The following is a 25,571-nucleotide window of genomic DNA, read 5'->3' on the forward strand; positions in this document are numbered from 1 at the left end:
TGGCTTTGGGCAGCTGTAGGGCAGGAAGCAGGAACTAAAACCCTTGCATAAAAAGGTGTTCTGGAAAAGCTTCTCTCTCTGTGAAAAGGGGTCTAAAAATACCCCTACAAGCCATGGAAACAGCAAGGAAATATCTCTCTCCTTGGGACTCTGAGTAGGAGAGAAAAAAGACACTGAAGCCCCCCCATACCTGCCTTGATCATTAAGAACCCACAACTCAGAAATCAACAAACGACTCTGCTCAGGGTGGGTTAAACCCCTGGCTTGCCCAGTGCAGCAAATAAGAAACTGCTCATCTGCAGTGACACTTCTATGATGCAGGGTACACAGGTTCCTGGGAAAAACAACCTCCACCAAAAATAGGTTCACGTGAGAAATTATAGATCTCACGAGGGAAAGTAAGTAAGCATAACACAGAGGAGGGTAAGCATCTCAGAACTCGTCAAAATAGATGTTGGTTTGGTATGAATTAAGAATAAGCACATTGAGATGGTCTCTACTACCTTATTAAGAAGTTTCTTCCATATAGCTGCTCCCAGGGAACATGTGAAAGTTTGCTTAAGGGACTTAAAAGGGGAAAAGGTGGAGACTGAGGTTGTTCACTTGCTGTCCTGTAGTGTTCTGGGGAGATCTTTAGGTTTGTTTTGCTTAAGGATCAAGAGCTCAGGGAAACTTTCATTTGAAGCAATCCATTTAGATGGCAGAAAAGCTCTGCCTTTGAGTAATCAACTGCAATGTCAAGTGCTCTGAACCAAAGATCTGCCTGAATTTCTCTTGAGAGTGCAGCTTGCTATTTGCCCATTATTTATTTTGAGGAGTGACACATTATGAACCAGTAAATGGAACTTTTGGAAGCAAACCCTGAAACTGCATTGGAAACCACTTTGGGCCTCATTCAACTCTCCACTTCTAATTGATTTCATCAGTTGGCTAAGCCATGATGCTGGGGAAGTGGGAGCTTCGCATGAATTATATAGAATCATGTCAGAAAGTTTAGATAGGGTCATCAGTGAACCTGAGAGTTCAGAAATACCTGGTCAGTAGCCAGTCTTCTCTTTGCCTCGCCCTACAATCAAACTATGACTTTTATCAGTAGAAACCCTAAAATTTATATAGAGAATTGGGGTACATGGAGACCTTGTATTAAAATTGAAGTGGTCTAGCCTGACCAGGTGGTAATGCAGTAGATAGAGCATCAGTCTGGGACATTGAAGACCCAAGTTTGACACCCCAAGGTCACTGGCTTAAGTGTGGGATCACTGGCTCAGCTGGAGCCCCCTGCTCTCCCTGCTCAAGGCACACATGAGAAAGCAATCAATGAACAACTAAAGTGCCACGACTACGCGTTGATGCTTCTCATCTCTCTCCCTTCTTGTCTATCTGTTCCTATCTGTCCTCCCCCTCTAAAAAAACAAAGAAATAAACAAAAAACTGAAGTGGTCTATAACTTTACATAAAACTGATAATGGAGGACTGATGCACTTTATGCTTGTTAAAGTCTCACTTATATCTTAAGATGGCAAACTAGATTCCGTGGATCTGGCAAGCAACGCACACAAACTTGACTTTGCACTAGAAGTCTGATGATACTGCACTTCATGAAACAGTAAACTTTTTACTAAAAGTAAAGTCTGATACCAAACTATTTTCTTTATACCAATGGATTGAAAATCGGGGAGTGCAAATGTGAAGAGAAACCTGCAACAACGAGTTGGGATGAGTTACAGGTATTCTGAGTGTTGACTTGATGCTACTGAGTGTAAAACCATAGACCAGGAACCTCAGTGCTCAGTAGAATTTTTGAAGATGTCTTATACAAAATGCAGTACCTTTTTTTTTTTTTTAGCCATCAGGAAGAGCAATAGACAAGTTGTTTTTTCTCCTGGTGAGCAATGTTGGGTATCATGGTTCTCTTTTGGGAAGACAAAGAAACACTTCTTCATTTATGCACTCTGTATTTCCATATGGTTGAAGTCTTTATTTCATTATTTATTTATTTATTTATTTATTTATTTATTTATTTATTTATTTATTTTAGAATGAGAGAGAGAAAGAGAGTGAGGGAGGGGGGACAAACAGGAAGAGAGAGAGATGAGAAGCATCAATTCATAGTTGCAGCACCTTGTTGTTCATTGATTGCTTTCTCATACATACCTTTACTTGGGGGGCTCCAGCCGAGCCAGTGACCCCTTGCTCAAGCCAGTGACCCTTGGGCTCAAGCCAATGACCATGAGGTCATGTCTATGATCCTATGCTAAGCCAGCGACCTCGGGGTTTTGAACCGAGGTCCTCAACATCTCAGGTTAATGCTCTATCCACTGCACCTCTGTCTGGTCAGGCATGGTTGAAATTTTTAACAGTCTTCTCATCACTAGAGTTGGTAACCATACTATATATAGTTAATTAGCATGGTTAGCAATAAAAACTGACCCCTGGCAAGATGTGCAGTTGATTACAAGACATTCTCTTTGCATCTTACCAGTAGGTTTCTAGTATCATTTTTAGCTTGCAGTTAACTAAAGACATACTTAGTATTACTTGAGAGTCAAGATTAGGGTATCTGGGCTTTTTGTACCCTTCTCTGTGAATATCAGAATTAATTGCTTCTTAGAAGCACGATTACTGCTCACTTACCCCTATGCAAAGAAGTAGGTCATTCTATTCATTGGGATCTTGCTGTTCTGCAATTATGTGAAAAACAAATGATTATAGATAGGGTTTCTGTGTGATTTTAAAGCAGTTAAATTTAGTATGATTAGATAATAATCTGTAGCTGGAAAAACTCAAGGTTCTTTAAAAAACATGCAGACTATTTAAAACATTTTATTATTCTTAAATGTATTATGTAAAGTTGGAAGAAATTTTGTCTATTTCTTGGGCTAGAAGAGGCCCATATGGTTAAATAACAAGGAAGCATAAGAGCTGGTCTCTATTTATTGATACTGTAGAAATACTGTAATTGAAACTTAGCTACATATTCTTTGAGCAAACAACTGTGTTCTGACATTTTATTTTTTATTTAGGCAGAGCATACATTTCTCTTTTTACTGATTGAGATAAAAATCAAGTTTCCTACATTATAAAAGATATAAATGATGTTGAAAATTTAATTATTAAAGACACTATAGTTATAACCTTTTCAAATTTGAATGTGAGCTAAGTGGAACCAGCTATGAAATACATCTAACACAACACTATATAGAAAGGGTATATTTTATAAATTCAGGTAGCCTGAAGTCCTTCAGTTAAAATTAACTGAGATAAATGGAGATGGCATCTGCTTTAAACTTGGCCAGCTTGCATTCACGATTAATTGTTTAAGATACATTTCTTCTAAAACTGGAACTTTGGGTAGAAGTTTAACTTTCTTTTAAACTTTTAAAACTATTGTTTGCACATTTCCCTCACACCTCCAAAAGTTGTATCAATTCATAATCCTTCATCAGTGTAATGTTTCTCTAGTAAAAAAACTGCAGTTGTTTTTCCCTTTCACAAAGAATCGCCTTTTATTTTTATTAAATACCTTTCCAATTTTCTCTCTTCTTGGTTTATATTCTCATTTCAATTTCTTTTCCTTAAGTTTTAAAAATGTTCATCATGTAAAGTTTATTTTGATACTCCCTTGAATGTTTTGCTGAAAACAGCTTTCAATATCCTCACAAAAGAGAATCATGTTTACTCAAACATTGTGAACTCACTTAAAAGTAAGAAATATTTGCTGAAAGAAGGAAAACATAGTTAATAGGTGTCTGAGTATTCAGTGTTAAGGACCCTGGTGGCTGTGTCAGAAGCACGAAGCGTGACCCCGAGGGGTCTCATGTCCTTAATTAGGAAAGCACAACGAAGCTCACATGTTCTAAAGAACTGTGCTTGCTCAATACTTTTTAGACCCTTGTCCTCAAAACACTGTCTCACCTACTTTGATGCATCATCCTGTCACTAGTCAGGATTTCGCTCACCTTCTTCTGGCAGTTCCTCTCATACCCTCCAGAGCCAGATTCACTGAACGTGCTCTTTCAACCTGCAGGTGCATAAGTGCACATATGTGCCGATGTGGCTTCCCTCCCTCAGGGGAGAATTACTACCTTAAGGATCATCTAAAGCAGGACTCTGAAATTTACTCTAAGTACCTAAGACATGGGCAGTGGGACCTGACTTGATAAGGTTGAAGTTAAAACATTTGTCTAGGCAATTAATTTCCTGCAGTTCAAAAGTCTATCAGTGCCTCAGCTCTTAGCTTGATTTCTGCCTTCTTTTCCTCTTCTCCGAGCTACCTTTATCCTACCATCTATGAGTAATCAGCCAGAGTACATTGTTACTTGTCATCTGCTCCCCACAGACCTGGTGTCTCTAGCCTTTTCTCTCTGGAATTAGGTCTCCATACCTGCTAATGACTCAGTGTAGAGCATAATGCCTGACCAACACAATGTGTTTAATAAAGATTTGTTGAATGAATAAATGAATTGGAAGCATTCTATTTTTCTTTTTTTTAATTTTTAAATTTTATTTAGGCCCTGGCTGGTTGGCTCAGTGGTAGAGCATCAGCCTGGAGTGTAGGAGTCCCGGGTTTGATTCCTGGCCAGGGCACACAGGAGAAGCGCCCATCTGCTTCTCCACCCCCCCTCCTTCCTCTCTGTCTCTCTCTTCCCCTCCCGCAGCCAAGGCTCCATTGGAGCAAAGATGGCCCGGGTGCTGGGGATGGCTCTGTGGCCTCTGCCTCAGGCGCTAGAATGGCTCTGGTTGCAACAGAGCGATGCCCCAGATGGGCGGAGCATCTCCCCCTGGTGGGCGTGCCAGGTGGGTTCTGATCGGGCGCATGCGGGAGTCTGTCTGACTGCCTCCCTGTTTTCAACTTCAGAAAAATACAAATAAAGAAATAAATAAATAAATAAATAAAATTTTATTTAGAAAATTAATTTTAACATAGGCTGACATTGATTAATAAGAGTACATAGGTTTCAGGTAAAGATTTCTGTAGCATTTGAACTATTGATTATGTTGTATACCCATCACCCCAAATCAAATCATTTTCCATACATTCTGTTTTTCAAATTTAACTTTTATGTCATGGGTTTACTTGAGATATATGAACACAACACTCAAATTTTATTTATCTTTTCTTCTCCCCTCTTGTCTCAGATTTTTTGTTTTTGTTTTCTGGTTTCTCTACACCAAATACAATACTAGACAGTTTGCACACATTATTTATAATCTCCACAGCAATCTTGCAAGACAGGCATTATTATCTTCATCTCACATACAACAAAACTAAGGGTCCAAGAGGTTTGCTGATTTCCCCAAAGTCACTTTAACGAATGAGTGGTTGACCTCCCTCCTGCTCTATGGAACTGCTCTTAGAATCACTGATCTGTGGCCTCATTCTTGAGGTTTCTGCACTTTCTTCTTTTGCCCTTCCCATGACTCTGGTCTTGTTCTGATTGATCACCACCATCTTTGCCTGAATCCCAGCTGAGACAGGAGTGATAAGGGAGGGACAAACCTGAGAGGTCTTGCCAGGGTCTTGACATGAGAAATTGAAGTTGTGGACTCAAGGAGATAGACTAAACTAAGGTAGCTCCACCTTTTCAACCTGAAAAAGCAGAAGAGTGGTGGTGCTTCTTCCTCGCTCCAAAGAAAAGGGAAGTTGGGAAGTCTTATTCTTGTAGGTCCTTGAATCAGATAGTCGTCGGCGTTCCAGTGACTCTTCACTCCTTGGTTAACCACGGGCACGTCTCTTTGCTTCTGAGTCTCAGTTTCTTCTTCTTTTTCCTGAGCATCATCTTACCTGACTGTCACATTTGTTATTGGTTTGCTGATCAAATGATGCCATACAGTTGAGCATGCTTTATAAGGAGGTAAGGCTATACACATGTGATAGCTGTCATCACTGTTGTCTGGTATATAATTACAAAAGTTGAATTGTAAATGGGGACACTGACTTTTGGATAAAGCATAGCTATGCCAGGGGTCGGCAAACTGGGGTTCACGGGCCAAAGCTGACCTGCTGCCTGTTCTTGTATGGCCTGTGAACAAAGAATGCTTTTTTACATATTAATATGGTTGAAAAAAATCAAAAGAAAAATATTTGTGATGTACAAAAATTACATGAAATTCCAATGTCAGTGTCTACAAGTAAAGATTGTTGGAACCTGAGGGAACCCGTTTTTTCACGGCCTGCCTGTGGCTGCCTTCCTACCCTCAGAGCTGTACAGAGATAGTGTGGCCTGCGAAGCTAGAACAGTTACTACTGGGCTCTTTCCAGAAACAGTGTGCCGAGCCCTGGCCTGTGCCTTTTGGGATCCATTTTTGGGTCTGCCAGTCTGTGTCCTGCCTTTCTATCTGTTGAAGTTCCTGGAGAAAAAAAGAAAATTTAAGGAAATCTTGGAAGTTTTTTGAAAAACTAATTTCCTTTGATAATAAAGGTAAAATGAGAATATATTTGTCTGTTTTCTCTTTTCTGATGCTTTTTAAAAATAAATTTTAGTTCAGTTTTGTAACTTTAAAATTCAGGTAAGGATTAAAAAAACGAACCACCCCACCGCTACCTTCAAACCACCCTTTACACGGCCATTCTAATGCATGTTTTCATTTTGATTGGCACTTCCTACTATTCTTGGTACATGTGTTTCAAAATGGTTGAAATAATGGTCTGTGAAACATTTTATAGCTGATGTAGTCCTTCTCAGTCGCTCTTTATAAATATTACTTGAGTATTGCTTTTATTTTTTCATAGTGGTTATGTTGTGATGGAATGGTGCTTTGCAAGCTACATATATTTCTGGTATACTTTGTGTTCTCTTGCCTTTGGTCAAAGTTTTCCTCAAATGTGAAAGCAAATGCTTCTCTTTGGAGGCAGTGCTGGGCCACCCTGGCCTGCCCATGGCCACTTCCCACCTTGCTCTGCTCTGACGCTGATTCAAGTGCAGAACTCATAAGCTTAAGATCTGAGAATGATGAGGAATACAACTCAGAAGAAATGTCAGATGAGAAATTAACTTGATGTTTTATTTATTTCGTTAATGTTTATTTTATTGATTTTAGAAAGAGGAAAGGAGAGAGAGAGAGAGAGAGAGAGGAACATCGATATGTTTCTGTATGTGCCCTGACCTGGATTTTACTGGCAACCTCTGTGCTTCAGGACAATGCTCAAAACACCTGAGCTATCTGGCCAGGGCTTAACTTGATATTTTAAATGTGATTTTTCTCTCTCCATCCCTAGACCCTCCCCACCCAAGGTATTTAATAATAATAAAAAAATTAGCAAACCAAAATGTTCTGTGTCCCTCCAACAATAATGTAAGAGATATGTTTGTGTTCTCTGTCACATTTTTAAAAAATGAGAATTAAAAACAAAACGTTTCTGTCATTGTGTGAATCCTGTTGACCCTTTTACTATATTTCATGCAATAAAATCCTTATTGTATTAAGTTAACTTGATATCATAAAATTTGTTATTACATTAACACAATGAAATATAAGTAAAGTGATGGCTATTTATATCTTATTCTCTTATTTTTTCTAGTGAGAAGCTGGATGGAAAAACTAAAAGACAAGGTAAGAGAAATATTTTGTTCCTTCAGATTTACCTTTGAAAGCATGGCTTTGGCAAGTACAAGATCTTCAGAATAACAGAGCTTTAGTTCATTATTCTGATTCTGGAAACATATGCAAAAATTCATGGCCCACCAAGGAATGTCTTCCCTATAAATTCCTTCTTGTATAATATTCTCTGGAGCACCCTTCATTCTTAAGGCAACAACTGATGATTGAGCATGCAAAACACTCCCTTAACATTGAAGGGTGCTCCAAAGAGTAAGTGTTATATAAGAAGTATGTTCAACTCAATAGTATCCTCAGCATATCAAAACTTTTAAAAACATCCTTTTAGGGAATTTTAGGTTTGAAACTCCATTCTTTGGGGGGCATTTCTTATCCCAATGCAAGAAGACTCTTTTAAGCCTGATCTTCCTGTATGAGGAAGAAATACTTTGGATTTTGGAAGGCATTGATTCTTCTGACTCATGGATAGACTTGATTTAAGAAGAAACGTTTGAGATGGAACAGGTACCCTTGAACCATTGTGGGGGTTGGGACAGAAAAACCTGAATACTTGAGTGCACTCTCTATAGGCCCAATTTCATGTAGTCTGTCACAGTACCACTGCTGACTAAGTGATAACAGACTGGCCTGTCTGGAATGGCTACCTATAGAAAAATATTTTCCTCTCTTGCTTTAATTCTGCCATCTACTTAGTGGTTGACAATATTAACTTTCTTCGAGGTTCACATTCTTCATTTTCTTTTGAAAGCAACACTGTCAAAGTTTTCATTTTTGGTAATTTTAAATTGGAATTACTCATGAAAATGAAATATTGATGATGTCTTGAATTCCTTGCTGTAGCCTGTATCAGATCCGATTACTATAACCCAGCTCAGACTGAACCGTGGGTTTGGTTAAATGAAAATCTTTTCAACTGCCAGATACTGAATTCCCTCTAATTCACTTGTCTTAGAATATTCTTTGGTTGATGATATTCCACATCTTTTTTATTATTGGGGGCCAATTTTCTCCATATTTGAATGATTAATACTTATTTTGCTACAGCTCAATGTTAAATGATGTTAATTCTCCTCACTATTCTTTGTCTGCCTCTCAGTAAAATTTAACAAATACAGTTTTTGAGAATGAGACTATTTGCATTTATAAATATTAAAAGGGATGTTGAAAAATGGACAGCCTCTTGACGTTAGTAGAGGCCAGTTTGGTATCTGTAATCAAGGTCCAGTTGTCTAAGGGAGGTCTGATCAGACAGGCTGAACAAGATTTGGGGGAAAGAAAAGCTCAGATATTCAGAGCTGAATACATTTACACGGGTACAGTACTTCTTGTTTTTCAGGGAAAAATATGATGCAATAAGTAAACAGACTTTGGTAGTTTAATTTAGGAATCCATATGTCATTGTTTCTATAAAGAATACTCCAAGTTATAAGAGTAGACAAAAAAAATAGACTTAAGAAAACAATTTTGGCATCTAGTCTGTTTTGAAGTTGAATATTGCAAATGTTCTTACCTGTATGTATATATAGCTTTGCCACTGCATTAAAAAACGGTGCAGCTTTAGAGAAAGCCTGTATTTTCTATTCCTGTGAACACTTCCTTCTTACCTTGTCTCAAAGGCCTGGCACCTTCCCCTGTTCCTTTTCACCAGGAGATGATTTTATATGTGGGTTTTAGTTTTCTGGATTATTTTGAAGTTTTTCAGCCCTCTATTCATTTCTTTTTTAAATTTTTTTTATTTTTATTTTTTATTTTTATTTTTTTTTATATTTATTTTTTACAGAGACAGAGAGTGAGTCAGAGAGAGGGATAGACAGGGACAGACAGGAACGGAGAGAGATGAGAAGCATCAATCATTAGTTTTTCATTGCGCATTGCAACACCTTAGTTGTTCATTGATTGCTTTCTCATATGTGCCTTGACCGCGGGCCTTCAGCAGACCGAGTAACCCCTTGCTGGAGCCAGCAACCTTGGGTTCAAGCTGGTGGGCTTTTTGCTCAAACCAGATGAGCCCGCGCTCAAGCTGGCGACCTCGGGGTCTCGAACCTGGGTCCTCTGCATCACAGTCCGACGCTCTATCCACTGTGCCACCGCCTGGTCAGGCTATTTATTTCTTTCATAGTAGTTTTTTCAACTATATCTTAATTTTTAAAAATTGGAAGAAAAATAGTTGATACTATCAGCGTGGTTGACTTATTTAATGCCTTTTGTCTTTGTATTTTGACTGTTTCTTGGAGAGACTCTCATCTTTCCCATATCTCTCCTCTCCCATCAGTGAAATGTGCTTACTTGAGACATACATTCCTATGTATATACATATATATGTGTGCGTGTGTGTCTTTCTCCCTCTGTCCCTCCCTTCTTCTCTCTCGCTCTCATTTAGCTAGTTGTCACCTATTGATATTTTGTCAGTCATTATCTTCAGAAACTATTTGAGAACACCACGACCACCTCTTTGATAAAAGCCACAGAATACCTTAGAATTGAAAACTAAAACACATATTTAACTGGCTCTTCAGCCAATCCAGGACTAAACTTCTCAGCTTAGCTTCATGTAATTGTTCCTAATATTGGTTTCCCTGTTAGTTAGCTGGGCTTGAGAAAGGGCGATGTCCTAAAAAGTTTTGAATTATTTCTTTTGTTATTGTTTAGTTTTTTTATATTAGTTGGAGTTAGGGTCAGCTATGAGTGACAGACGACCCCCAGTAACAATGGACTAACCCAGATGGAAGTTTGTATATTATTTATGTGTCTTAAAGTAGCAGTCAAGGGCTAATGGAGAGCAACACTGTGAAGGCTCATGCTCCTTTTTTTGATGCTTTGCATTTGTAACCTTTGTTTTCAAGGATACTTTATGGTCCTGGGTGGCAGTTTCAACCTAGATAGATTATATTCTAGCCAGAATGAAGGAGGGAAAGGGAAGGTTAAGACATCCCTCCCTTTTTAAAAGGCAGGATAAAGACACTCTCTCATCTTAAAGGGGAGGTGGGGTAAAGATTCTCCTCCCCTCTTAAAGAGCATGTGCTCTTTAAGAAGTTACATATGCTACTAATGTGTCCTTTCCTCAATGAGGCTTACCACATGGTCACACCCAACTGCACAAGATGTCATAGTTACTCTGTACCCAGCTCAAATGGGAAGTTCTATTGCTCTAGAAAAGGGGCAAATAAATGGATGTTGAAGGCCAGCTCTTACTGTCTTTTCATCATTGACCTTTTTCTTGGTTAATGCCCAAGTCAGTGTTTCTTGTTAGGCAAATCCTAACTTGGCAACCTATTAATAAATTTTTCAACATCTGAATTGCTTCTCAAAAGTGTAGAGGTGTAACAGTTTTAGTTATGTAGTAAAGACCAGCTCTGTTGTCATGTCACCACGCTCATTCATTCTATTTCTTCTAGCTTTAGGAAATTCTTCAGGAAATGGAAGCCCCAGACTGTACTTCATAGCAGTGGTTCTCACGTGTCATCTAGACCAGCAGCATCATCGTCACTTAGGGGCTCGTTAGAGATGCAAAATCTCAGGCCCCATTGAGTCAGAAATTCTGGGACTTGAGCCCAACAATCTGTGTTTTAACAAGACCCGAAGGTGATTCTGATGCGTATTCAAGTTTGAGAACCACTGTTGCACTGTCTCAATTTTAGCAGAGTTTAGGAAGGACAGTGTGGCATTTGGTTTCTTACAGCTTTCTTAAAAACAGATGTTTCTGAACAAACACATTATCAAAAGGAAGGATGCCTTTCTCATAAATGTAATAGAAAACAAACACAAAACAACTCTATATCTAGTACTATTTGGCTTATAATCTATTTAAAAATTTAAAACTGTTTATTTGGAAATAATTTTAAGTTTATAGAAAAGAAACAAGAACAAGATTATTACAAAGAATCCCTATACATTTTTATCCAGAAGTGCTTGTTTTTAACTTTTTACCTCATTTGCTTTTTCATTTGCTGGGACTGTCTCCCCATTTTGAACCATTAAGAAAAATGTGCAGTCACCACAGTGCTTTTATCTAAACACTTCAGTGTGAGCTTCCTACGAACAGGACCATTCTGTCAGCAAACACAGTTCAGTTGTCAGCTTGAGTACATTTAACATCGACAGAGTGTTTATTTATTTATTTATTTATTTATTTATTTATTTATTTATTTTTATAAATAATTTTATTTTTTTAATGGGGTGACATCAGTAAATCAGGATACATATATTCAAAGATAACAAGTCCAGGTTATCTTGTCGTTCAATTATGTTGCATACCCACCACCCAATGTCAGATTGTCCTCTGTCACCTTCTATCTTGTTTTCTTTGTGCCCCTCCCCACCCCCTATCCTTCTCCCATTCCCCCCTCCCCCCCGTAACCACCACACGACAGAGTGTTTTTTAATCTAATCTGGCATCATATTTCAGGGTTTTTTTCAATAAACCAGAATGTTCTTTATAAAAACGGTCTTCTCCTTCAGTACAGAATCTAGTGTAAGGTTATTTAGTTGTCATGAATCTTTAGTTTCCTTTAATCTGAAATGCGTTTAATAGCCATCTTTTGTCTTTTGTGACACTGACATGATTGAAGAATTTAGTCTTTTTATAAAAAAACAAAGAGAATAGCTTTCATTTGATGTTTATTGGCTGTTTCCTCGTGATTGTATTCAAATTGTGTGTTCTCAGCAGGGGTGGACATAGTGCAGTAGTGTGCTCGGGGTGGGACAGGTGGAGGCACATCTATGTACAATAATTTTGCACAATATTTTTGAGCAGAGAAAAGATACAGGGCAGAATTTATAACTTACAAAATATGTACATGTGTCTTATTTGTCTTCATTTCTGCAGGAAACAAGTGATGGACAATTCTAAAGGGAAAGCTTATTTTCTTTTTTAAAAAATTTTATTTAGAAAATTAAATTGAACAGAATGACATGGTCAATCAGAGTACATAGGTTTCAGGTAAACATTTTTATAGCACTTGAGCTGTTGATTATGTTGTGTGCCCCTCACCCAAAGTCAAATCATTTTCCTTCACCTTATATTTGTTCCTCTTTACACCCACCCTCTACCCCCTCCCCTACAATCCCACGTTCATATCCCCTTCCCCCATATCCTCTTTTTCAATTAGTCAGTTTTGAAAGAGGAATTGTCAAATTATACTTGAAGAGGATATATTGCTTTGTTCCCATCTTGTAATTTATTTGTAATTTCAAAGCACAGGCGGGTGCTATACAGACAGACAGAGAGACAGACGCACACACATACACAAGAGTAGACAAAAAAGAATAGGAAGGGAGAGAGAAGGGGGAATATTAACTAAAGTTTTGTGACATCTACATAATTTAATGCTCTAGAAATAAGAGGTCTAAATATCTAAATAAGAAATATGGCAAGGATAACACATTTTGTGATATTCCCGTTATTGGTATGGGGTTAAGTTACATAGCATGAAACCCACACAGAAAAGTTGATTAAACAACTTCCCAAAGCTCAGATACCATCCTTTGAATGTACAGCTCTGTAAAGTTCAGTCTCTTGTGCTTAAAGTTGATCATATTCAAAATGTGCATGTGGTTTCATGCACTGGGAATGGTGATTAAAAAAAAATTATTCACAGTTGTGTGAGAGTCCTAAAATCTTGTTGTTGTTCAATATTTTCCCACATGTAGAATTGCAAAGTTTTATAAGCCTTAAGTAGTTCTGGAAGAACTTGAGAAAAAGTTTGGGTCAATGTAAAGCATAGTAATTTGTTGAAAAATGATTGGGCTTTGTTTCTTTAGAAAAAACACTTAGTATGCTGGTGAACAATGTTATTGTTCTCACATAATGGAAAAGCTTTCATATTTGGCCCTCACTCAAGACTCCGGGATGCAGAGGCAGTGAGGGGCCAGCTGTGCAGAAGAGGGCACGCTTTTGTAAGGTCTTGTCTGTTCCTTTCATTTATTTCTAAAAATGTGGGGAAAGCATCCCAGACTGCATACTTCAGCATTTCTTAGAAAACTTTTATTCTCTGTCCCTCTCTGTTCTTGGCTTATTCTGAAAGATACTGGAAACGGTGCTGTATTAGAAACTTGAGAAATAGTCAAATAAATAAATAGACTCATAACTTTCCCTTAAAATAATGCCTATCTAACATATCTATCACAGCTTGAAGATGTTTAATTGTTTATGTATTTTGTCTGGGTAGGCTTCTAGAAAGGGCCTTCTTGGAAGGCAGACCAGTGTCATGTTCCCTCACAAAAGGGCTCTAGTTACTACATACTCCTCTAGCCCTCAGGTGTCTTAGTGTGATGGCCTTACCTTAAACTTGGGTAAGTTGGGAGCTACTTACCCAAGCCTAGGAATGTGTGAAGACCACATTGCTTTCTTAGGACTGAGGTATGATCGTGACAACTTGGGGACATTGGTGACACATGGGTTTGATCCCTCCAGGCACTTTTCGAGGTAGCAAATGTTATTGACTGTGACTGTTATGCCCTTCTCTGTCGTAGCCCCCCACTGGGGCTGGTACACTTAGAACTCCCTCCCAATCCCCAACCTTGGTCTTGCCCGTTGGGCAGATTATTGCTTTCCTATAACTTAATCCATCCACTCTGTGTACACTCTTTCTCCTCCTCCTTGTCTTTTCTGCCTGTTTTCCAGCATCTGACACCCTTTCTCTTTCCTTTGAAGCTGCTTCTCTTCCCTGCTGTCTCCGGCAGCCCTCACCTGTTGCTCGCTCACAAGCCCCTCCCTCTTCCCTTTCTTACTGTAACTCCGCAAAGACTGAGAGGACGGACCACCAATGTCAAGGCTCTCCTTTTGTCCTCCAAGAATCACAGTGCTCCAGAGGGCCCTTCACCCCCACCCCTGCTTCGCCTCAGAGCTTGACTCAGGCTGACATTTCCAATTTATAGCATTTTAATAGTCCTGGCATTCTGCGAAGCTTACTTCATCCATCTTTAATACAAATTATATTTCTGTCACCCGAACCCGAAGTTGACAAATGTGCATAGTCGAGGGGCTGGAGATGCCACTAGGTCTGGCTGATTTATGGTAATACTTCTAAGTATTGGACATATCCCAAAATAGTCACCATGCCTCACTCCTTTTGCCTTCCCCCCCAAAAAAGTAACTTTATTCTAATAGATGCTATTTTATCTTATAATGAAGCAGATGGGAGAATTCAATGTCTAAAAATCTGCCATCCAGCGGTAATGAGGAACCCAGGGCAGTGGTCCGTCGAGAGTCCTAATATGTGGGTTTCCTTTTCTCTGCAGGCTGGCTATATGTCTGGGATGCTGGTGCCTGTAGGGGTGGGGATAGCGGGTGCCTTGTTCATCTTGGGAGCACTCTACAGCATTAAGATGATGAATCGCAGAAGGAGAAACGGCTTCAAGAGGCACAAAAGAAAGGTATGGAACCAACAACAGCAAAGCCTCATCAGTTTCAGAACATTTTTTTGCTTTTCTGATTTGATTAATAAAACACACGGGTCTTAATGATGCATGAACAGTCTGGATGTGCCCAGCAGTTTGGGATTAGCTGTGCTGGCTGCTGCCTTGGCTTTGTTCATTCGTTAGTGTGGCTTTAAAAGGGGGCTTTGCTCTGCAGCGGGAGTTTCAATGCTTTTCTGTTTTCTTTCCCCAGCAGAGAGAATTCAACAGCATGCAAGATCGAGTGATGCTCTTAGCTGACAGCTCTGAAGATGAGTTTTGAATTGGACTGGAATTTAATTGGGACAGTCAACCATGTTATTATTTTATTTTTTATTTGTGGGGGCACAAAAAGAACCACATTCTGCCACATGGCTGCTGTCTGGCCATGAGTCTCATTATCCGCTGGCTAGTAGATTTTTTTCCTTGCACTGAGCACAATAGGCATGCTGTATACTAAATGTAATACGCAGTATTTGTTCTAATTCTCTAGTGAATTTTTCACAACCATGGGTTACCACTCATAAATATGCAGCATACATGTTGTTCAGTAGGAGTTGCTAGGTTAGGTAGAGTAAATATTTTGTATTTTTCCAGTGTCTTTTCCTTGGTTTGGATTACCTGCACTAAGTATAACAGTTATTACTACCAAGGCATGCTTAACTCTGAAACAGAAATCCTAACAAAGAGTAACTTGTGATGACTGCACTCTACCTACTTGAAACCGTAGGCTAATAATGGGCCATGTTATATATTACATTTGCATCAAAACTAGCAGCAACTCGGAATGAAATCCTTTTCATCGAGAAAATCTTTCAGCACCTGAGGATTCTATGTAGATTTGTATGTATCTTGCATTATGTATTCCAGTCTCCCAGTTTTATTATTTTTTCTCTTTGGTTTATTCTTATTCTTGACAAGGAAAAAAATGCAACAGAAACAATACATTAAATTGACTCTCAGTCTTAACGTATGCTCGCTTCCTTAAGTAGTATAACAGCCCAACAGATCTATCAACGGGTTCTAACGTGTTTATCATTAAGGGATGTCCTTTTTTTATACCATTGTACTTTGTCAAGAAGAAATGAAGGAGGAGTCAAAAAAGAAAATGAGGGTAGATAAGCTCCCAGAGCATTTATTTCTCCTGTTTGGCTCTGTGATTGCATGGTCACTGTTCTGAATTATGCAGGGTGTTACTTTTCTATACCTGTCTCTTGGTCATGCAGTGATTGGGCTGCCCGCCATTGGTCCTGACTGGGTTTTAATGGAAAACATTTTCTGGTGGAAGCAGGCTCAGTGGCTAGAGTCCTGGTTTACAATAAAGCTTATGAATAACCAGCCTCTCTGGGTACCCCACTTCACGGATTTTGGACTCTATTAGATAATTTCTCATTCCACTTGGAATGTAATCCCTTGCCCTGTTTTTTTTAATTTGGGTATTTGGGATTTCCAGTAAGTCGTTTTTTTTTTGGATAAAGAGTAAGCTCATTTCCATGGAAGAATAAAGGTTACTAACAACACTGTTTATAGTGCTTTATATACCACAGAGGACTTATTTACATTTATTAGAGCTTGTTCTACTATATTTAATGCAGGTTGCAGTTATTCCTCAGAGTTGCTATGTGAGGTAGGACATATGTTTTTATTTTTCCATTCAACAGAGGACAGAACTGAAGCAGAGAAATGACATGATTATGCAGAGTTATATCCAGGAAAAATCAGGACTAGAACCCACGTGGACTCAAAACCATGCACTCCTGTCTTTAGTTCAGTGTTCTTTCCACATACTTGGGAGGAAGCAGTGACATTTTGGAGTTCTTTAAAGCCAAACTCCTAAGGAAATAGCTGCTTGGTCAAAGAACATTTCATACAAGTATCTGCCTTTGTTAAATGAATGATGTCTCAGTTATTTCTCTCTTGCGCGCACAAGTCCTTTCCTCTCCCACCTCAGCCATTTCCTTTATAATCACATAAATTTAAGTATTACCTTTAGGCAATGGTGGGATTCAAATAACTTAACTGGTTCTCTGCCCTAATGACAGTTTTAAGTATAAACAATGATATAACAAAAGGCAGTTTATTATTTCATGCATTTAATACTTAGATAAAAACAAAAGAGGTACCCAAAACTAGATTATGATATAAGGATTTTAAAATATTACTGGAAAATATTAAATAATACCTGACAAAAATGATAAAACTGTTATGTAAGATATTTCCATATTGCTTCTTGATTGGCATCCTTACTTGCAATTTTTTTTCACCTATGCACGGAATGAACATTACTATGGGAGCTTAGAATACGCTGTTACACAGATGAACATTTAAAAAGAGTAAGGAATGTAAATTTGTGGTTTCCACATTGGGCGACTGCCCAGGCACCCACCTTAGAGAGAGTTCTGATTACACGTGCCATTTTAACAACCAGTTTGCTGAACTTGACATAAAATTAGGTATTGGTTCTGCCGAACCGCTGCAAACTGGCTGAATCCCACCACTGCATTTAGGGAAATAATAGAGACATCTTTCCAGAATCCATTCTTGAATGCTAGCTGGCTTACAAGAATGTTTTCGTCAAGCAATTTAAATTCTTTTTGCTTAAAGATGTAAGCAAATGTGTGAAATTGATCAAGAGAAATGAAAAGCTCTGTTCAGCCAAGGAGATGTTAGCAGTTGACAAACTTAAGCTCAGGTTTAAAAATAGAACCCAGCTCCATGACACTCATAAGTAATTTATAATTTTGTAGAGACATCCTGATACTGCATCAGCTATGTTTTTCTTTTCTAAGAGTAGCCCTTTGCTGTAAGTACTCCTAAATTGAGGAGGAGGCAAACATGATGTGGCATTTCTATCTTTTATTCTTGACAAACTGCTTATAGGAGACACACAATAGGCCACTTCATGTAGCAACACATGGGTGATATTAATGCCCCAGGCTACCCCTAATCTGCAGTCTTTTTTTTTTTTTTTGTATTTTTCTGAAGCTGGAAATGGGGAGAGACAGTCAGACAGACTCCTGCATGCGCCCGACCGGGATCCACCCGGCACGCCCACCAGGGGCAACACTCTGCCCACCAGGGGGCGATGCTCTGCCCCTCCGGGGCATCGCTCTGCGTGACCAGAGCCACTCTAGCGCCTGAGGCAGAGGCCAAGGAGCCATCCCCAGCGCCTGGGCCATCTTTGCTCCAATGGAGCCTTGGCTGCGGGGGGGGGGGGGGGGGTGGGGGGGGAGACAGAGAGGAAGGAGGGGGGGGTGGAGAAGCAAATGGGCGCTTCTCCTATGTGCCCTGGCCGGGAATCGAACCTGGGGCCCCCGCACGCCAGGTCGATGCTCTACCGCTGAGCCAACCGGCCAGGGCCCTAATCTGCAGTCTTAACAAGACCATGGCTAATAGGTTGAACCTCAAACTACAGTAAAATAAATTCACAAATAATCTATTTTGACTTTTCCTGAATGCTATGGGGATGACATGTATGTGCACTTAGGCCTATGCATAGATGCCCCTGCAGTCCTTTTTGGGACAGGTGACTGTTTAAAGAAAAAGAGTTTACTTAGATCACAGATTTCTGTACAAAACCTTTTAAAATATCTGGGTTGGATGGAAGAGTCTGTGGATGGTTCTACTGGTGTGTTTATTGTGGCCATCTTCTTATGTCAGTGGCTATGGAACAGCAGTTTTCAGTGGGTGGTATAGATTATTTAAGAGCATCAGAAAAGGTTGTTGTTTATTAACAAATAACTGGCAGTAGGCTGCAGCCACAAGAGGAGATGCCGGACAACATCGTCCATATTCAAAGTAGTAAATCAGGCACCGGCGGGTTTACCTAAAATAAGTGACTCATAGGCTTATACCTGCACATTAAAAATAAATGTTTATTCTAACAACTCCAGTTAAGGCATTTAATGATGAAACAGATAGAACTGTCTTGAAAAGGGGGGGGAGTGACAGCTGCTGCTCCATCTGCTGACACCTCCCCCTCTGAGCTGAACGGACTCTGTCAGGACTGTGGTGCCCCACTGCGGGCAAAGGGGCTGTGTCGTTGTCGGAGGGGGAGGTCAGATTTCCTGAACTCATAAGGATCACCTGGGAAGCTTGCTAAACATGCAGGTTTCAAGGTCCTGCCCAGACCCACTGAATCAGAATCTGTGGGGGAGAAGCTGGGATGCTCATGCCCAGGTAAGTCTGGGCACACAGCTAGTGGAGCATTGATCCAGAGAGCAACTTTTGTATTTCGGAGAAGAGGGAGAGCAGGCTCCTGGGAGGAGATGCTTTCACTAGTCGGCTATCCAAGAAACTAGAGCTGTCACAGCAGAGACGGGAAGACAGACAAACAGACAAACAAACGGATGGAAGTTTCTGGAAAAAGAGTAGAACTCTGGGATGGAGAGAAGTTTTCTCCTATGCCCCTAATGTCTTTTTTCTCCAGTTAGAAGACAGTACTTTTCTTTATAACCTCCTTCGTTGTTCCTCTCCCATAAACTGCTTCCTTCGTAGCTGCTGGTTTAATTTATATGCAATATTTGGAGTTAATTAGTCTCCTAAGGAAATAGAGTCCCTTAGCAATGCCTTAGCCTTGGCTTCAGCTCATGAACTGCCTCAGAGGCAGTCTTCCAGAGACATTTTCTTAAAGTCCCCGTGTCTCTTACAGAGACATGTCGTGGGGAAGTGTTTTTTTTTTTTTTCTGAAGCTGGAAATGGGGAGAAACAGTCAGACAGACTCCCGCATGCGCCCGACCGGGATCCACCTGGCAAGCCCACCAGGGGGAACGCTCTGCCCACCAGGGGGCGATGCTCTGCCCACCAGGGGGCGATGCTCTGCCACTCCGGGGCGTCGCTCTGCCGCGACTAGAGCCACTCTAGCGCCTGGGGCAGAGGCCAAAGAGCCATCCCCAGCGCCCGGGCCATCCTTGCTCCAATGGAGCCTCGGCTGTGGGAGGGGAAGAGAGAGACAGAGAGGAAGGAGGGGGTGGGGGTGGAGAAGCAAATGGGCGCTTCTCCTATGTGCCCTGGCCGGGAATCAAACCCGGGTCCCCCGCACACCAGGCCGACGCTCTACCGCTGAGCCAACCAGCCAGGGCCGGGAAGTGTTTTAAGGCACAGTTTTAGAGCATATTTACAGCAGTTTCAGCATGGTCAATCAAAGCTGATTCTTTGTTTCATTGTTTAAAGCTAGGACTTAAAAGTCAAACATTATAGAGATATTAGGAAGTCACATAGAGCAATACAGAGTATTCTGAATGCCTACCTCTTCTCTCACCTGCCTCCCAATAAACTTGTCACGTGAATGTACGATTGCAACCCTATTTGGAATCATATTCACGGCTTGGGGGAGAAGCGTCAAAGGATCCACACGCGTCATGATGTCTGTGGATACAGAGAGTCAATATTCCTACCAGCAGCCAAAACACACCAGCTTTTGAAAACAAGATATACAGGGATGGGGCAAAAGTAGGTTTACAGCTATTTATATGGACAATAGGCTGCAGCCACAAGAGCCATACAATGATGAACATGGACAACTGTAAACCTACTTTTGCCCACCCCTGTATTATTTGGCAAGAGGTTTAATCACTTGGGCTTTTGGCAAGATAGGCTTTGTTATGACAATAGGAAAGTCTGAAAAGGCAAGAACACCACTGAAGAAAAAGAACTCTACTTTGTAGGGTATGTGTGGCAGTCTGGTGACAAGGGCAGAAATATGAATAGAAGATGGAAGAAAAGTCATACTAGAAGGCAGGTGTAAAAATGGCATCAAATATTAGAAAGTGCCAGAGGAGGCTCAAGTTTTGAATGGGCCAATGCTTGGAAAAACGATTAAGAAAACAAGAGAAGAATGCAAATGAGGTAGACCATCAACCGGGGAAGGGACCATGAAGCTACACAAGTCTTCTGTGTTCAGCCTCTTCATCAAAGAAAATTACCCTACACCAGGCAGGATGAACACGGCTGGGAGGGACGGAGGTCCAAGAAAGATGAGGAAGTGAAAGGAGCCTGCTTACTGAAGCTCAGTTAAAAGTCTTTTTTAATTATGCATCAGTCAGATAACAATATACATTTTTAGGAGTAGGGAATAATTTGAAAACAAAACAATAATGCCCTTATTTGTACTTTTAGCATTCCCCTCCATAGTACACACACCTCCTTTTTTGGGAGGAAGCTATTAGACTGATAAGCTGGGGATGGATTGAGGAGAGACATCTAGTTTTTTGCTTCGACAATTACCAACTGTGGCTGTCAACATAGCTGGCATGTTGTTCTACCTGCAGGAAAAAATAATTATTTTGTAAGCTGCTGTTGGCTAAAAATGCATTGGGGTTATCCTATTTTGGGTAATAGATATATCCAACTCCCTATTAGTTATCCCAAATTTCTATGAAGTGTATGTAAGGTAAAGGAGAGGTGCAAGGGAAGAAGGAAGGAAGGGATGTAAGAAAGAAGAAAGGAAAGGAGGGTGGGAAGAAAGGAGGGAGGGAGGGAGGGAGGAAGGGAGGAAGGAAGGGAGGAAAAACTTCCCCTCCGGAAACAGCAGCAAAAGTACAAAAACAAATGATATGCTCCATTTTCCTAGTTTGCTTAAAAAATAATTTTGGGTACAAAGCCCCTTTTAAATCTGCCACTTAGTAAAGCAAATATCTACTTTCCTTCCTCAAAAGGCAGCAGGAGCAGTAATACAAATGATAACCATTAATAATTTGTAACATGAATTCTCACCTTAAGATTGTGGTCTCTAGATCTGGAGTTCAGGACTGATTGTGCTGAGAGGCATAACCCTCTGTGGGATGGTGAAGGAGGAGCTGAGGAATAGAAGCAGAACTGACTGCAGGGGGAAGGGTCCTTTTATTTTTCTCAAAATTCACAGGTGCGGGAAGGGCATGCAAGCAGAAGAAAAAGGGAGGGCTCACTTGGGTTATTTTATTATCTTTAAGGTGAAGAGGGCGTTTGTTCTGATCTTTTTTTTTTTTTATTGTATTCCTCCATTCAATCTTGGCTGCCACAGTCAGAGAGACAGAAAGAAAGCGCGAGGACCCTTTTTCTTGCATCTACAATGGAGCCCCAGCAGCAGACAGTAACTGCTCCAGGTCTGTCAACTGTTCTGATCTTAAAAGACTAAACCTGCTGTCAGGCCAGGGAACTGGGATTTTTATTAACCAGTGTCCTGTGCCTATCAACGTTTTCTTCCTAATTCACAGTGAAAGCAAGGAAGGGACCAATAGCATTTGAAACTTTTATGCTATGCAGCACAGCCATGGAGTTTGTGTAGTTTCAGACTTTTTTCATGAGCAGACTGACCAAATACACAACTAGGAAAGTCTAAGTACGATCTCCTAAACACAGAAAGATGTTTGGATACCAGCTGATTCAAGACTTTTCTCTTCCAAAAAGGAATTTCAATACCAAGCCTCCAGTGATCAGCTTCCCTTTTTTTGTTCTTTGCGTAAGAGATAAAGGAAGGGAAGAACTCTGCAATGGTTCTGTAATTGAACTGATCAAATACCAAAGGCATGTGTGTCAAGGGGATCAAGAATGGCCAGGAATTGAACCTTCTGTAAACCAAGCACTCTGTGATGTTATTGCTTCTAACTGAATCAGTATTTGTTGAATGTCTTTCATGTGTCTGGAAGCGTTTTAAGAGCTGGGTTTGGCCCCAGGCTGGTTGGCTCTGTGGATAGAGCATCACCTGGTATATGGATGTCCTGGGTTTGATTTCTGGTCAGAGCACACAAGAGAAGCAACCATCTGCTTCTCTCTCTCTCTCTCTCTCTCTCTCACCACCTTCTCTCTCTTTCTTCTCTTCTTGAAGCCATTGGCCCCATTGGTTCAAGCATGGGCCCCGGGTGCTGAGGATAGCTCTTTGATTCGAGTTTTGGCCCCAGATGGGGTTTGCTGTGTGGATCCTAGTAAGGGTAGATATGGGAATTTGTCTCACTATCTCCTCTTCTCACACTTAAAAAAAAAGAGCTGAAGGTCAAGGATAGCAAGACATAGTCCATGACCAGAAAGGTTATGGGGAGATGACATCAGAGTAATGGCAGGGTAAGAAGTGATACCAATAAATCTCCCCCCAAACTCAACAAGATCTTCAACCAGAAACAGAAAAACCTATACTTGGAGCCTCCAGATGCTTCGCAATACATCCGAAGGTATGGTTGAGTGAAAAATTGGCTAAATATATAACCAAACCCCAAAGGAATTAGGGAGTAAGAAATGCTCCGCCTTCCTCACTAACCTAAACAGGGCGGCTTTCTCTGGTAACTGTGAATATAGAAACTGAGGCGGGCAAAGGGGGTGAATAGATCCAGGCTGCGGCACAAACGGCCGAACCAGGCTGTGGCACAGAGATCCAAGCCGAGGAAAAACTGATCCTGTGGCAACCCGGGCAATACAAGCTAACACTTGTGCCAAACCCAAAGAAAGAAAGACAAGCGGGGCAGCCATTTTACCCGATCTCCTGGTCGGTGCGCAGTTAGTGGGCGAGAGATTTCTTCCTAAGCCCCGGGAGTGGGTGCCCGTGTTACCCCACAGAGAGGCAGAGTCAGAGGCCTTTCTGTGGGCCGAGGGCAGAATCTCTGGGCAGCCCCAGCACCCTGGGAAAGCCGCGCACGGGAGGGAGCGAGAACTAATTCCAACGGTGGAAATTTTCCATGCTGGTGGGGGTTTCACTCAGAGGGAAACGTGGCCGGCCTCATATCCTGGTCTGCGCACGCAGATACTGAGTGAGAGATTCCTCCGAGTGCCTCGGCAGTGCGCGCCCATGTTATTGCACAGAGGGGCAGAGTCAGGGGCCTTTGTGTGGGCCAAAGCGGAATCTCAGGCTGCCCCACCGCCTTGCAAAAGCTGCGCACGGGGACGGAGCAAGAGCCAGTTCCAACGCTGCAACTTTTCCATGTGGTTGGGGGTTTCACTCAGAGCGTGAGACTGCTGGCCGGATATCCTGGTCTGCGCACGCAGATACTGAGCGAGAGTTTCCTCCAAGTGCCCCGGAAGTGGGCGCCCGCCTGTGTTACCGGACAGAGTGGCAGAGCCAGAGGTCTTTGAGTGGGCGGAAAGCCCGCCTGATTATGCTAGCAGCTCTGACTGACTGAGCCTTACCCAGAGCCCTGTGCTGAGTGGAAATAGAGTGGGGAGTTGCCAGCTCTTTGAGCTTCTTACTATCCAGGTAGAGACAGCAGCAACCCCATAGCTGGATTATCAGGCTACTAATTGAGGAAGGAAAGACTAGGAGAAAGGCTCCAGGAACACGGACTCTCTCACTGTCGGAGCCTATAAATGCTAATGAGCCTCAACTGCCAACGAGACTAAAGCACAATACATGACATTGCCATAGAGACTTATCAACTGCAAACCTCTACCTGAGCGTGCCAAAGGGGCAGAACCCGGGGTACAGAGTCACCGACCAGGAAGAGGGAGAGAAAAGAAAAAGCAAGAAGATAACCTCTCAAAATCAAGAATAATCTGCAGACTTTATAACCTATCCCATTTTATTATATTTGTTCGTCTGTTTCTCTTATCTTCATTCTTGATACTTTTTTTCCTCCTCCAATTTGGCCGATTAACTCTCTGCCGGTCTTACTCTCTCCTCTCCTTGAACTACACTACCCATAAGTGTTACATCTCCCATTATCTTTTCTCTCCTCTTCCTTTCTCTCTATGAGGGTTGTACTCCAAAACCCTTAACTCTCTCTCTCTCTCTCTCTCCTTTCTTTTTTCTTCTTTTAGTGGTTCCCTCTTTTTTTCTCTCTCTCTCTTTCTTTTCTCCCTCTATATTAGTTTCTTCCTTTCTCCTTTACATCTCCTCTCATTCAAACCTCAATTACAAACAAATTATCTTATCTGGGACTCAAACTTATGTTTGTGGCATTTTGGGGGGTTTTTACTTCACCTTTTTAACTCACTAGCAGTGCTCCCATCCCTGGCTCTCCATTTTATCTAGTTCTTGTTCCACTAAATACAATAGTAATTTTTTAATTTGTCCCCCCATTTTTCTGTTTTCCTCTTATTCCTCTCATCATAACTCTTAGACAACCAACACCTAAAAGCAAATCATTTTATTCTTGACCCAAATTTTTTCCTTATTTGCTTTTTGTGGGTCCATACCCCCTTTTTTTTTTCTTTTTCTTTTTTTTGCCCCTTTATTACTTTTCCTCAATTCAGGCCCTCCATCACAGGCATTGTTTGTTATAATTCACAGTTCACCACAAGATTTTCTCAAGAAAGAGGGGAGAGGAGAGGAGAGGAAAAAAGGAGGGGGGGAATAATTTCCTTTTTTTAAAATTTTTATTTTATTTTATTTTTCTTTATTTCATTATTAATTTTTTTTAAAAAAAACAACTCTTTTTGATTTTTTATTTTTTTATTTTTAACTTTTTATTCTTTATTAAATCTCATTAATACTATCAACAAAACCACCCTCAGATGCCATTAAGGAAGAGAAAATCGAATATCATGGATACAAAAGAAAGAGAGGTAACACAGCTAGATGAGGAAAAATCTATGGAGAAAAAATTTAATATATTGGAAACCTTGGAGCTAAATGACAGAGAATTCAAGATAGAAATCCTAAAAATCCTCCAAGATATACAAGAAAACACAGAAAGGCAATTTAGGGAGCTCAG

At 40.7% G+C, this 25,571-nt stretch overlaps 1 protein-coding gene and 1 non-coding gene across 2 annotated transcripts in view; one reads left to right on the forward strand and one right to left on the reverse strand.

Moving 5' to 3' along the window:
• The window catches only part of ARMH4 (armadillo like helical domain containing 4), a 118,407-nt gene extending 101,081 nt beyond the window's left edge, over window positions 1-17,326 (forward strand). The window contains exons 6-8 of the mRNA XM_066342856.1: window positions 7,523-7,554; window positions 14,800-14,934; window positions 15,170-17,326. Of these exons, the coding sequence (XP_066198953.1) occupies window positions 7,523-7,554; window positions 14,800-14,934; window positions 15,170-15,238 (236 nt within the window). The 3' untranslated portion in view covers window positions 15,239-17,326. The remainder of the gene's footprint in view (window positions 1-7,522; window positions 7,555-14,799; window positions 14,935-15,169) is intronic.
• Window positions 17,327-21,920: 4,594 nt separating this feature from the next.
• On the reverse strand, window positions 21,921-22,046 carry LOC136377910 (small nucleolar RNA SNORA31). The gene has a single exon (XR_010746519.1). It is a non-coding gene; the product is annotated as a small nucleolar RNA SNORA31 (small nucleolar RNA).
• Between the last annotated feature and the right edge of the window lie 3,525 nt (window positions 22,047-25,571).

The sequence above is a fragment of the Saccopteryx leptura genome, chromosome 6 (assembly GCF_036850995.1).
Source record: "Saccopteryx leptura isolate mSacLep1 chromosome 6, mSacLep1_pri_phased_curated, whole genome shotgun sequence".
Taxonomy (NCBI): domain Eukaryota; kingdom Metazoa; phylum Chordata; class Mammalia; order Chiroptera; family Emballonuridae; genus Saccopteryx; species Saccopteryx leptura.